Source organism: Carcharhinus amblyrhynchos, chromosome 17 (genome assembly GCF_965287045.1).
Source record: "Carcharhinus amblyrhynchos chromosome 17, sCarAmb.v2.hapA, whole genome shotgun sequence".
NCBI classification, from domain to species: domain Eukaryota; kingdom Metazoa; phylum Chordata; class Chondrichthyes; order Carcharhiniformes; family Carcharhinidae; genus Carcharhinus; species Carcharhinus amblyrhynchos.
In genome coordinates, this window is record NC_137340.1 from 17,293,960 (window position 1) to 17,306,723 (window position 12,764).

Here is a 12,764-nt window from a genome sequence, read left to right on the forward strand (position 1 = left end):
TACCCATTAAGAAATTTACTTGTATCATGTTTCCTGTGAAAGATGTGTTTAAAATTCAACTCTGGTTTATAGTGCCAGTCTGTCTGCTAGGCAGATCACATGCTGAAAATGCAGAAGCAGAATTGATCCTACATATTGGGGTGTTTGTTTTAATCTGAGCTAATGTAGTTTTGTTTACATTTTTAGGTTGCCCCCTCAGTTTTTAGAGCAGTGTTTAATTAGATTGCTTGACAGAGGCTGAGTCGTGTGTTAGTGGATGGAGCTAAGCTTACAGAGAAAAAGCAGGCACTTTTTTACTTGGGTCTGTAAGGAGCAGGAGACTAGTTTGTGATCTTCTAGATAATAGGTATCCCTGTCCAGAAGTGTGCTGAAATACTAGTAGCCTGCATACCAGCATGTAAGTCTGTTGTGTGTTGAGTGATTTTGAAGAGGCGTTTATGCCTATGAGGAATATTGCTTAAATTGGAACTAATAGGTAGGCTAGTAGTTAATGATTGTATCTTGTTATGTTTAAGTATTTCAATTGGTAAAGGTTATGTTAATTCTTTTTGTTATAGTTAAACTGTATTGTTAAATAAGGTTTGTTTTAATAAAAACTTCCTAGTGGATCAATAGAATCACACCTAGAGTGAAACACCTGATTCTCTCATTCATGTCAAAATCAAAAATGGTTGGGATCTATCAAATTTCATAACATACCTTGAAGTTTCTGATCTGGAGGTGTTTATTACACATTTATATTGAAACTGATTTACTTTGAATAATTATCATAGTTGTAGTGAATTTTGTACGAAATAAATTGATTGGATTTTTACCATTGCCTTCATGCTCTAATACAGATGAACATTACCTGGCTGATATAATACGAAGCAGAGTAAGAGACAAACTGAAAGCTGTCAAGGTGAGAGTGCCTCAACGCTTGCTAAAAATGTACTTGTGCTTAATAAATGTTGTTTAATGGAAAATATTTCACTCGTATGTTTTCACAGGCAGGGATCGCAAGTTCATTCTTACAAGAATTGCCCGAACCTTCACCTCATCAGCAGTTAAGAGATGGACGAGTGACAAGATTTGATAAGACATCAGTAAGTAAAAGCTTATCTTTTGAACATTTATTGAGGCCAATAGATAGAAGATAAACAATTAGTTATGCACTATCAGAAAATAATATAAATGGGTTTGGGTGATGTCATAATCTACATAAAATTACCATTCAAGGCAAAAGATGACAGCTAATTAAAACACAAAAACACAAGAAAGGAGGAGTAGACCAAACGGCCCTTTGAGCCTGCTCCAACTTTCAATATGATCGTAGCTGACCTTGGGTTTCAACAATGCATTCCCAACCACTCCCCATTTTCCTTGATTCCTGGAGAGACCAAAACTCTTGTCTATCATCATCACGTGGGGTGGCGTGGTGGCACAGTGGTTAGCAATGCTGTCTTACAGTGCCAGGGACCCAGGTTTGATTTTCAGCTTGAGTTACTCTTTGTGCAGAGCCTGACCGTGTCCACATAGATTTCCTCTGTGTGCTCTGGTTTCCTCCCACAGTCCGAAAGACATGCTGGTTAGGTGTATTGGCCATACTAAATTCTCCCTTAGGTTTTCCACACAGGCGCCAGAGTATGGCAACTTTTCACAGTAACTTCATTGCAGTGTTAACGTAAGCCTTCTTGTGACACTAATAAATAAACTAAGCCACATTCTTGGCTGAGATCCACTAACTCAAGATTGAAGATTTTAGTATTTTCTCAGTTTATGTGATTTGTTTGTGTTGACTACAAAATTAACTGCTTCATCGTGGATTCATATGCATGTTGAAACAAAAAAGCTGGTGAATCTCTGGAATTCTCTGCCCGTTGAAGTGGTGGAGGCTACCTCTCTAAATATTTTTAAGACGCGGGTTGATGGGTTTTTGATAAGAGAGGGGATTTAAGGGTTATGGGGAGAGGGCGGGAATGTGGAACTGAGCCACGACAGATCAGCCATCATCTTATTGAATGGCAGGGCAGGCTCGAAGGGCTAGATGGCCTACTCCTGCTCCTATTTCTTATGTTCTTATGTTATGTTACTTTGTGCCTGCAGATGCTATTGATTCTATTGCAGAATGATCACAAATTAAAATTTCTTCAAAGGGAGTTTTTAAGATTTTTTTCCTGTGATGAGGGTATTGCTGTAAGGCCAGTATTAATTGCCCATTCTTAATTACAGCAAGACTTGGACACAATTAAGGTTTGTGTTAATAATTGACAAGTAACAATTCCCCACTGCCACAAGCAGTAACCATCTCCAAGAATCTAACTACTTCCTCATGACATTCAAACTTCCTCAGTCTTCTGAGAAAGTAGAGGCGTTGGTGGGCTTTCTTAACTATAGTGTCGGCATGGGGGCACCAGACCAGGTTGTTGGTGATCTAGACACCTAAAAACTGAAAGCTCTCGACCCTTTCTACTTCGTCCCCATTGATGTAGACAGGGGCACTTTCTCCTTTACGCTTCCTGTAATCGATGACGATCTTCTTCATTTTGTTGATGTTGAGAGAGAAATTACTGTTGCCACACCAGTTCATCAGATTCTCTATCTCCTTCCTGTACTCTGTCTCGTCATTGTTTGAGATCTGACCCACCACGGTAATGCCGTCAGCAAACTTGAAAATCGAATTGGAGAAGAATTTGGTCACACAGTTCCAGGTGTAGAAGGAGCATGGTAGGGGGCTGAGAACACAGCCTTGTGGGGCACAAATGTTGAGGATGATTTTGGAGGAGGTATTGTTGCCTATCCTTATTGATTGTGGTCTGAAAGTTAGGAAATTCAGGATCCAGTCGCACAGGGAGGTGTTGAGGCCCAGGCGATGGAATTTGGAAATGAGTTTCGTGGGAATAATGATGTTGAAGGCTGAGCTGTAGTCAATAAATAGGAGTCTGACGTAGATGTCCTTGTTACCTAGCTGTTCCAGGGTTGAGTGCAGGGCCAGGAAAATGCTGTCTGCCGTGGATCTGTTGTGGCGGTAGACAAACTGCAGTGGATCCAGGTAGTACGGAAGGCTGGAATTGATTTGTGCCATGACTAACCTTTTGAAGCACTTCATAATGATGAATGTCAGAGCCACTGGCTCATTAAGGCACGCTGCTTGATTTTTCTTTGCTACCGGGATGATGGTTGTCTTCTTGAAGCAGATTGGGACCTCAGATTGTTGTAAAGCGAGGTTGAAGATGTCTGTGAATAACTCTGCCAGCTGATCTGTGCAGGATCTGAGTGCATGTCCGAATACCCAATCCGGGCCAGATGTTTTCCATGGGTTAACCTTCAAGAAAACTGCAATGGTGACCTCAGATACAGGTTCTTCCAGGCAGAACATAGAACATAGAACATTACAGCGCAGAACAGGCCCTTCGGCCCACGATGTTGCGCCGACCAGTTACAAAAACAATGACCCACTAGCCTATACCAATCCCTTTTCGTCCATAAACCTATCCAGAGATCTCTTAAACGCCCCCAAACTAGACGCATTTACAACCGCAGCAGGCAGGGCATTCCAATCCCTCACCACCCGCTGGGTAAAGAACCTACCCCTGACATCCGTCCTGTAGCTACCCCCCCTTAATTTAAAGCCATGCCCCCTCGTGCTAGCTTTCTCCATCCGAGGAAAAAGGCTATCACTATCCACCCTATCTAAACCTCTAATCATCTTATATGTTTCAATAAGATCCCCTCTTAGCCGCCTTCTTTCCAACGAAAACAACCCTAAATCCCTCAGTCTCTCCTCATAGGACCTCCCCACCATACCAGGCAACATCCTAGTAAACCTCCTCTGCACCCTCTCCAACGCCTCCACATCCTTCTTGTAATGCGGGGACCAGAACTGCACACAGTACTCCAAGTGCGGCCGCACTAGAGTAGTGTACAGTTGCAACATTACACTGCGACTCCTAAATTCAATCCCCCTACCAATAAACGCCAAGACACCGTACGCCTTCTTAACAACCTTATCTACTTGATTCCCAACTTTCAGGGATCTATGTACACACACACCTAGATCCCTCTGTTCATCCACACTATTCAAAGTCCTCCCGTTAGCCCTATACTCGACACATCTGTTGCTCCTACCAAAGTGAATTACCTCACACTTCTCCGCATTAAATTCCATCCGCCACCTCTCGGCCCAGCTCTGCAACCTATCTAAGTCTCCCTGCAGACTATGACACCCTTCCTCACAATCTACCACACCTCCAATTTTGGTGTCATCAGCAAATTTACTAATCCACCCAACTATACCCTCATCCAGATCATTAATAAAAATTAGAAACAACAGTGGCCCCAAAACAGATCCCTGAGGCACACCACTCGTAACTGTACTCCATGATGAATATTTACCATCCACCACCACCCTCTGTCTCCTATCTGATAGCCAATTCCTGATCCAACTTCCTAGATTACCCACAATCCCATACATCTGCATTTTCTGCAGAAGCCTACCATGGTGAACCTTATCGAACGCCTTACTAAAATCCATGTATACCACGTCAACTGCCTTGCCCCCATCCACCTCTTTGGTCACCTTCTCAAAAAACTCAATAAGGTTAGTAAGGCACGACCTACCCGCTACAAAACCATGCTGACTATTTCTAATCAATTCATTACACTCCAAATAACTATAAATCCTATCCCTAATAATTTTTTCTAAAACCTTGCCCACAACAGAAGTAAGACTCACCGGTCTATAATTCCCGGCAAAGTCTCTGTTCCCCTTCTTAAACAATGGGACAACATTCGCTATCCTCCAATCCTCCGGGACTACACCAGAGACCAATGACGACCTGAAGATCTGAGCCAGAGGCTCTGCAATCACCTCTCTAGCCTCCCAGAGAATCCTAGGGTAGATCCCATCCGGACCAGGGGACTTATCTATTTTCAGCCCCTCAAGAATTTCCAGCACATCCCCTTTATCAACCGTAATACTGTCTATTTTACACCCCTGCAACCCAATGTCCTCCTCAGCTATATTCATGTCCCCCTGCGTGAACACCGAAGAGAAATATTGGTTCAATACTTCTCCAATCTCCTCCGGTTCCACACACAACTTCCCCCTGCTGTCTGTAACTGGCCCTAATCTTGCCCTGACCAACCTTCTGTTCTTGACATACCTATAGAACGCCTTAGGATTCTCCTTAATCCTATCAGCCAAAGTCTTCTCATGTCCTCTTTTAGCCCTTCTCAACTCACTCTTCAACTCCCTCCTAGCCAATCTAAAGCTTTCTAGTGCACTATCTGAGCCCTCCAATCTCATCCGAACATAAGCCTCCTTTTTCTTTTTAACCATCGACTCAACTCTTTTAGTGCACCACGGTTCCCTAGATCTACCAAATCCACCATGCCTGACAGGGACATACCTATCAAGGACTCGCAGTAGCTGCTCCTTGAAAAAACTCCACATTTCAGACGTTCCCAGTCCCTGTAATCCCCTAATCCAATCCATGCTTCCTAATTCACTCCTGATAGCCTCATAATCGCCCTTACCCCAGCTAAAATTGCTGACCCGAGGTTCATGCCTATCTCTTCCCATCACTAAGGTGAACGTAACCGAATTGTGGTCACTATCACCAAAATGCACACCAACTTCCAAGTCTAGCACCTGGTCTGGCTCATTTCCCAGCACCAAATCCAATATAGCCTCACCTCTAGTTGGCCTGTCTACATACTGAGACAAAAAACCTTCCTGCACGCTTTGTACAAACACTGACCCCTCTAGCGAGCTAGAACTATAGCAACTCCAATCAATATTCGTAAAGTTAAAGTCCCCCATAACAATTACCCTATTACTTTCACTCCTAACCAGGATTGTCTCCGCAATCCTTTCCTCAACCTCTCTAGAACTTTTAGGAGGTCTATAAAAGACTCCCAACAGGGTGACCTCTCCTCTCCTATTTCTAATCTCCGCCCATACTACCTCAACTGACAAGTCCTCATCAAACTTTCTCTCCGACACTGTGATACAGTCCTTGACTAGCAATGCTACCCCACCCCCCCTTCTACCTTCTTCTCTACTCCGACTAAAGCATTTGTACCCCGGAACCTGCAACATCCATTCCTGACCCTGCTCTATCCATGTCTCAGAAATGGCCACAACATCAAAGTCCCAGGTACTGATCCACGCTGCAAGTTCATCCACTTTATTGCGAATACTCCTCGCATTAAAGTACACGCATTTCAAACCCTGCTCCGCCCCACCCCCACTATGCCGTGCCTTGCATTCCCCAACTATGCCCCCCTCACTTTCACCCCCTTTCCTCACTATCCCCCCCCCCCCTCCGAATCAGTTTAAACCTTCCTGCATCGCTTTTGCAAATTTACCCCCCAGGATATTGATTCCCCTCTGGTTCAGGTGTAGACCATCCCTCTTATAGAGGCCCCACCTTCCCCAGAATGAGCCCCAATTGCTCAAGTACCTGAACCCCTCCCTCCTGCACCATCCCCTCAGCCACGAGTTCAAACTTTCCCTCTCCCTATTCCTCTCTAAACTATCCCGTGGCACAGGCAAGAGTCCAGATATAACTACTCTTTCTGACTTCGCCTTTAGTTTCCACCCCAACTCCATAAATCTTTGCTTAATATCCCCTTCCCTTAATCTCCCTATGTCATGTGTCCCCACATGAACTATAACTTGGGGTTGATCTCCCTCTCCCCTAAGAGTCCTGAATACTCTGTCCGATACATCCTGGACCCCAGCCCCTGGTAGGCAACACACCAGCCCAGAGTCCCTACCCTTACCTCCAACTCTCCTATCCGTCCCCATAACTGTGGAGTCCCCAATCACGAGGCCCAATCTCTTACCCCTAACCACCTGAGGCTTGCCAATAGGCTCACCCCCAGAGACCTGCTCCCTTTGGCTATCCCCAGTTGATTTCTCCTCAACTGTAGCCTCCAGGACCGAAAACCTATTTTGGAGGGGAACAGCCCCAGGGGATTGTCCCCCCAACTGCTTTTTGCCCCTCTTCCTGGCAGTGACCCAAGACTTATTCCTAGGAGTGACTATCTCCTTATAACTCCTTTCTATGTCCTGCTCCACTTCCCGAATTATACGGAGCTCCTCTAATTCCCCTTCCAGCTCCTTTACACGCTCCTCCAGAAACTGCAATCTAACACACTTCCCACAAGTAAAATCACCTGAAACACTGTGGGAGTCCCTCACTACATACATCCCACAGGAGATGCAGCTTACAGCCTGAACTGCCATCCCTGAATCAATTACCAGCAGAAAAGTAAAAATATAAAAAAAAACTTCCCTCACACTTATAATTAGGTTAGAGGAGGTGGAAGGGTGGGATTCTCTACCAGTGTAGAGAATCGGGAATCCTCTCTGCACTAATTTATAGTGTTAGGGGCACGAGAAAAAAAAAACTACAACTACCGGTAAGCGTCCTAGTGACGACTTCCGGTTTCTAACTAATTAAAAAAAAACCGCCGAAACTCGCGACTTAGCACTAAAAATAAAAAGTTAAACGGAATAAACAGAAAAATATACCTTGTTTTTGCCTCCTCGCACGCCCAAAAATCGCTGCCTCTCGACTCTGCTCCACAGGAACAATGAGGCCGAGACACGGAGGTAGGTGCTTTTAAACCCGAAAAAAAAACTACAACTACCGGTAAGCGTCCTAGTGACGACTTCCGGTTTCTAACTAATTTAAAAAAAACCGCCGAAACTCGCGACTTAGCACTAAAAATAAAAAGTTAAACGGAATAAACAGAAAAATATACCTTGTTTTTGCCTCCTCGCACGCCCAAAAATCGCTGCCTCTCGACTCTGCTCCACAGGAACAATGAGCAGAAGGCATGCTCTCACTAACCTCTTGCTCAAAATGGGCATAGAATGCATTGAACTCATCATGGATGGGTGTGTTGGAGCTGGTGATTTTACACACCTTCATCTTGTAGCCTGTTACGTCTTGCAGACTTTGCCATAATCAGCAGCAGTTGGTGTGGCTAGCCTGGGACTCTAGCTTGGTCCGGTATTGTTTTTTGGCAACTTTGATGGAGCTCCGTAGATCGTATCTGGCTTTCTTGTACAGTAAGAAGTCTCACAACACTAGGTTAAAGTCCACCAGGTTTATTTGGTAGCACAAGCCACAAGCTTTTGGAGCACTGCGCCTTCATCAGGTGAGTGGGAGTTGGGTTCACAAACAGGGCATATATAGACACAAACTTAGTTTACAAAATTATGGTTGGAATGTGAGTTTTCACAGGTAATCGAGTCTTAAAGGTAGAGACAACGTGAGTGGAGAGAGGATTAAGCACAGGTTAAAGAGATGTGTATTGTCTCCAGTCAGGACAGTTAGTGAGATTTTGCAAGCCCAGGCAAGTCATGAGGGTTACAGATAGTGTGACATGGACCCAAGATCCAGTTGAGCCCATCCTTGTGTGCGGAACTTAGCTATGTCACTAACTTATGCCGTGTTTGTGAACAGAACTCCCACTTATGTGATGAAGGGGCAGCGCTCCAGAAGCTTAGTGGCTTCTGCTACCAAATAAACCTATTGGACTTTAACCTGGTATTGTGAGACTTCTTTCTGTGTTTACCCAAGTCCAACACTGGCATCTCCACATCATGATATTTGTGTAGCAGTGGCCTAGGATGTTTGGTGGAGCAGGAGACTTGTTGGTGGTAACTTGGTAGTATGCTCTTGAGCTTAGCCTGATTGAAGTCCCCAGCCACAATGAACAAGGCCTCAGGATGTTTCGTCTCAAGGCTATTCGTAGCGGTGTATATTTCGTCCAGTGCAATCTTCATGTCCACAGTGGGTGGGATGTAAACTCTTCACTTTCCTGGATGAGTGCAGCTCCAGCAACACTCAAAAAGCTCCGTGCCATGCAGAGCAAAGTAGCCTGCTTAATTGACATTTCATGCACCACCTTAAACATTCAGCCTTTCTACCAGCAGTAGATAATATGTAAATATAAGGTATGCTGCAACACCTGACAAGCCTCCTTCAACAGCAACTTCCGAACCTACCATCTACATTGATATGGGCAGTAGATGCAGGGGAGCATTGCCACCTGCAAGTTTGAGTCAAGGTCACAAACTGTCCTGACTTGAAACTGTCACTGGATCAAAATTAATTTTTGTTATGCTTTATTGCACTTAATTATTAACGTTTAAGTCACATCTGGACTTAGCAGGGGAGTATGACATAGCATTGTGTCATTTATCAGTTTCACCATTAAATTCTTCTCCCTCTTCAAGGGAAAGGTAGGGACTCATTTGACTTTTGCTTTGGGAGATGGCAAGCATGACAGCATCTTTACAGCACTATTTTACTGCTTGAGCATTTAGAATCTTCGTCTGGCTCTTACTCCTTATAAAGCAGTCTCCTTTGATTATAATAAGTCACCCAACAATTCTTATTTTCTACAGCAACAGGCACTGCAAGGGAAGGAAGATGACTATGAAGAAGATTATACTGGTGAAGAGGCTGTAGAAGACCAAGATTTGCAGCTGCATGATACTGTGATCTTTTAGAACCTCAGCCCATGCTAGACTCCAGTCTTCCATCTCAGAGATTTATGCCAGTGGATTGTGGAAGGCAAACCAACCTATTCAGAAATTAAGTCACCAGCAGTCTATGCCAAGAGCCAGTTGCCATGAGATGAGGATCATTTTTGATTCCTTATATCGTTCTAGATCCACTGGCGCCAGGGCTGCCACCTCTGTCATGTCAACATACATTTGTTTGAATGGCAAACCGTCAACAGGCCGTAACAATTCTGGATATTTGATCCAGAGCTTACTGCAAATTTTCTCGAGCTGTCTGGGATGTGAAAGTATGTTTTTAAGATTCAGAGCATCCTCTTGATTAGCTGCCTAGTATCTAAATGTGTATCATGAGAGTGCCCTTCTGCTGCTTTTTGCAGCATTCTGATTTGGGTAATTAACTGTGGAAGAAGAGGGTATGCTTTTTTTTTTGCCCAGAATGACCTCTGAGTCTGATTCCTTTCCCCAAAGTAGTTAGAGAAGATTGAGTGCAAAAGAATGAAAACAAGATGGTAGCTTCTGCATGTCTGGTGTTGATATTGCACAAATTGTCTGGGGATTGAGAGTGGAATCCCTTTATGTTGAGGTAACTGTTGTTTTTGGGCACTGTCAATGAAGTGTGCACTGCTGCCTACGATGAAAATATTCTTCCTGAGTTCTTCAAGCACCTTGGCCTATGTGCCCGCTACTGGTTGGCTTAATTCTTCACCAGAGTTATCTGCAAAGGAAGACTGTCTAAACCATGGTGCATATCCAGAATCATCAGCCTCCCAAAACCACCCATACTTACCTTTGAGCTACCAACCAATATCTCTGCTCTGTGTTGCAAGTTCTTAGGGTGTTTCATCTTATGGTGGATAGAGCCAGAAGTGGAGAAAATTGTGAAATCTGAACAAGCTGGCTTTTGCGAGTGCGAAGCTTATGCAACTAGATCCTTGGTCCAACCACCTTCATTGAAAATAACCTCAAAACAGGCATCGTCTTTCTAAATCTCACTGCAGCATACACCATGGTCTGATATACTGGTCTCCTTGTCAAAATTTTAAGTTCTCTCTCCTGGATTACTGATGCCATCAAACTATTACTCCAAGATAGATGGTTCAGGATGTACATGGGTGATGAGACAATTGCCTGGAGAAAATAGTCAAACGGGCTTCCCCAGTCTACTGCCAATCATTTCAATCTCTATATCAATGATTTGTCTCTAAACTAAAAAGTTTGCCTATGCTGATGATATCTCTTGTGCCTCTCAAGCTCAAACATTTTCTAAACCAGAGGTGGTACTAAACAATGATGTTGTAAGGTTTAAGCAATGGCCTTCAGCCCAGCAGCTTCAAAACAATCTCAAATATATTCCACTTTGACAATGCCAGTGCCAAGACGGAACACAACATCTTTAATTCAGGAGACTGAATCAACAACAACATCTTGTTTGTCTTGGTGTTATCCTTGATTGAACACGAACATCAAAAAGACATGTGAGCAAGACAGTCACAAAGATCAAAGCATGAAGCAGCTTCATCAAACTTGCTGGCTGCTCATGGTGTGCGGGTGCTCAATCCTTTGAAACTTCCTGCCCTCATCTACTTGACAGCAGAGTACTGTGAACCTGTATAGTGCAACTCATCCCATACCAGGCTTGTAGATGCCCAGCTCAGTACAACAAAGAGTATCGTCTTAGGTATCTACTGATTAACTCAACTCCCCTGGTTCCTGCTCCTGCGTAACATCCTGTTCCTTCACAGCAGAGGGAATTTGTGACAAGAAATTTTCCGGAAAAGGCTTACATCAATCCAGGGTTACTATTGATTAGGAACTAAACTGGACCAGCCATATAAAAACTGCAGCTACTGGACCTGGTCAGAGGCTGGGAATTCTGCAGAGAATAGCTCACCTCCTGTTTCCCAAGAGCCTGTCTATCGTGTTCAAGGCACAAGTTAGAAATGTGATAGAAAACTCTTCACTTGCCTGGATGAGTGCAACTCCAACAACACTGAAGATGCTTGAAACCACCACTTTCCAACTTTCACTCTATCCACCAGCGATGCACAGAAACTGCAATATGCACCATCTACAAGATGCAGTGCAGCAACTCACCAAGGCTCCTTCAACACCACCTTTCAAACCCATGACCTCCTTCACTTACAAGGACAAAAGCAGCAGATGAATGGGAATACAATCACCTGTAAGTTCTCCTCCAAGTCACGCCTCCTCCTGATTTGATTCTATATCACCATTCCTACACTGTTGGGTCAAAATTCTGCAAATCTCTTCATAACAACACCTGGATGTAATATACTATGTGGACTGCAACAGTTCAAGAAGGCGGCTTACCAGTACCTTTTCATGGACAATTAGGCTTGGGGAATAAAAATATTGGCCTTTTCAATGATGCCCACATTCTATGAAAGAATAAAAGATATATTTTTCTCAATTTTTCCATTCAAACTCCTATTCTTTCTCCCTCACACACAGGTCCCGATTCCTTATCTGATGTACCAAAATCCGGAAGGACCCAATAACCACACTCCCCATCAGGCATTCTGATTCCCTCTGCTGTTTGGGTCTGGGATTAATAGCAGGAGCTGGTCCCTTGTCCCTTTCTTTCCCTGTCCTGGGCTGGTCCAGCTCAATGGATAAATCAGGCTGGCTTTAAGTTATCCTATTTTCCCCACTAGTGTCCCCCCCAACTCTAAAATCAGAAACTCAGTCTAACTGGTACAGACTGACCCCAGTTTCATGAACACTGGGCCTGTACCTGAGTTGCTAGCCAATTTGTAGATGCATCTCTGGTACAATAATGAAAATGTTTGCATTTTCTAGTTGGCTTAATATTTTGAGTTAAATTTTTGAAGTTTATTTATCAATGTAGTAAAAACGTACCATAATAACTTATCACCACCATAAAACAGAAGAGCTAAACCTGTTGATCATTCTTATTGTTGAAGAATGATGGTGGATTTAAATGTGAGCAATATTCTTTTATCCAGGCTAAATGTGAAATATAATTAGGATATTATGAATTTCATGTGATTTTTATTTCTTTCAAATTTCAGAACGTGGAGTCAGATGAAGGATGTCAATTTTTTACTTCTACATTGGATATGTCACCTGAATCAGTAACTCATGAACATGAATTGGCACAACTGAAAGATGTACCTTCTGAATTTCATCTTGTGAGTTTGGAGGTAACTAGGAGCCAGAATATTTGGAGGGAAAGCCAGAAATAATAACAAAG

General features: G+C 43.5%; 1 protein-coding gene across 1 annotated transcript in view; it reads left to right on the forward strand.

Annotated features, from left to right (window-relative positions):
* LOC145354567 (protein CC2D2B-like) overlaps nucleotides 1–12,764 on the forward strand; it is a 272,448-nt gene that overhangs the window by 91,164 nt on the left and 168,520 nt on the right. The window contains exons 11-13 of the mRNA XM_080206030.1: nucleotides 840–901; nucleotides 990–1,085; nucleotides 12,583–12,714. Of these exons, the coding sequence (XP_080062156.1) occupies nucleotides 840–901; nucleotides 990–1,085; nucleotides 12,583–12,714 (290 nt within the window). The remainder of the gene's footprint in view (nucleotides 1–839; nucleotides 902–989; nucleotides 1,086–12,582; nucleotides 12,715–12,764) is intronic.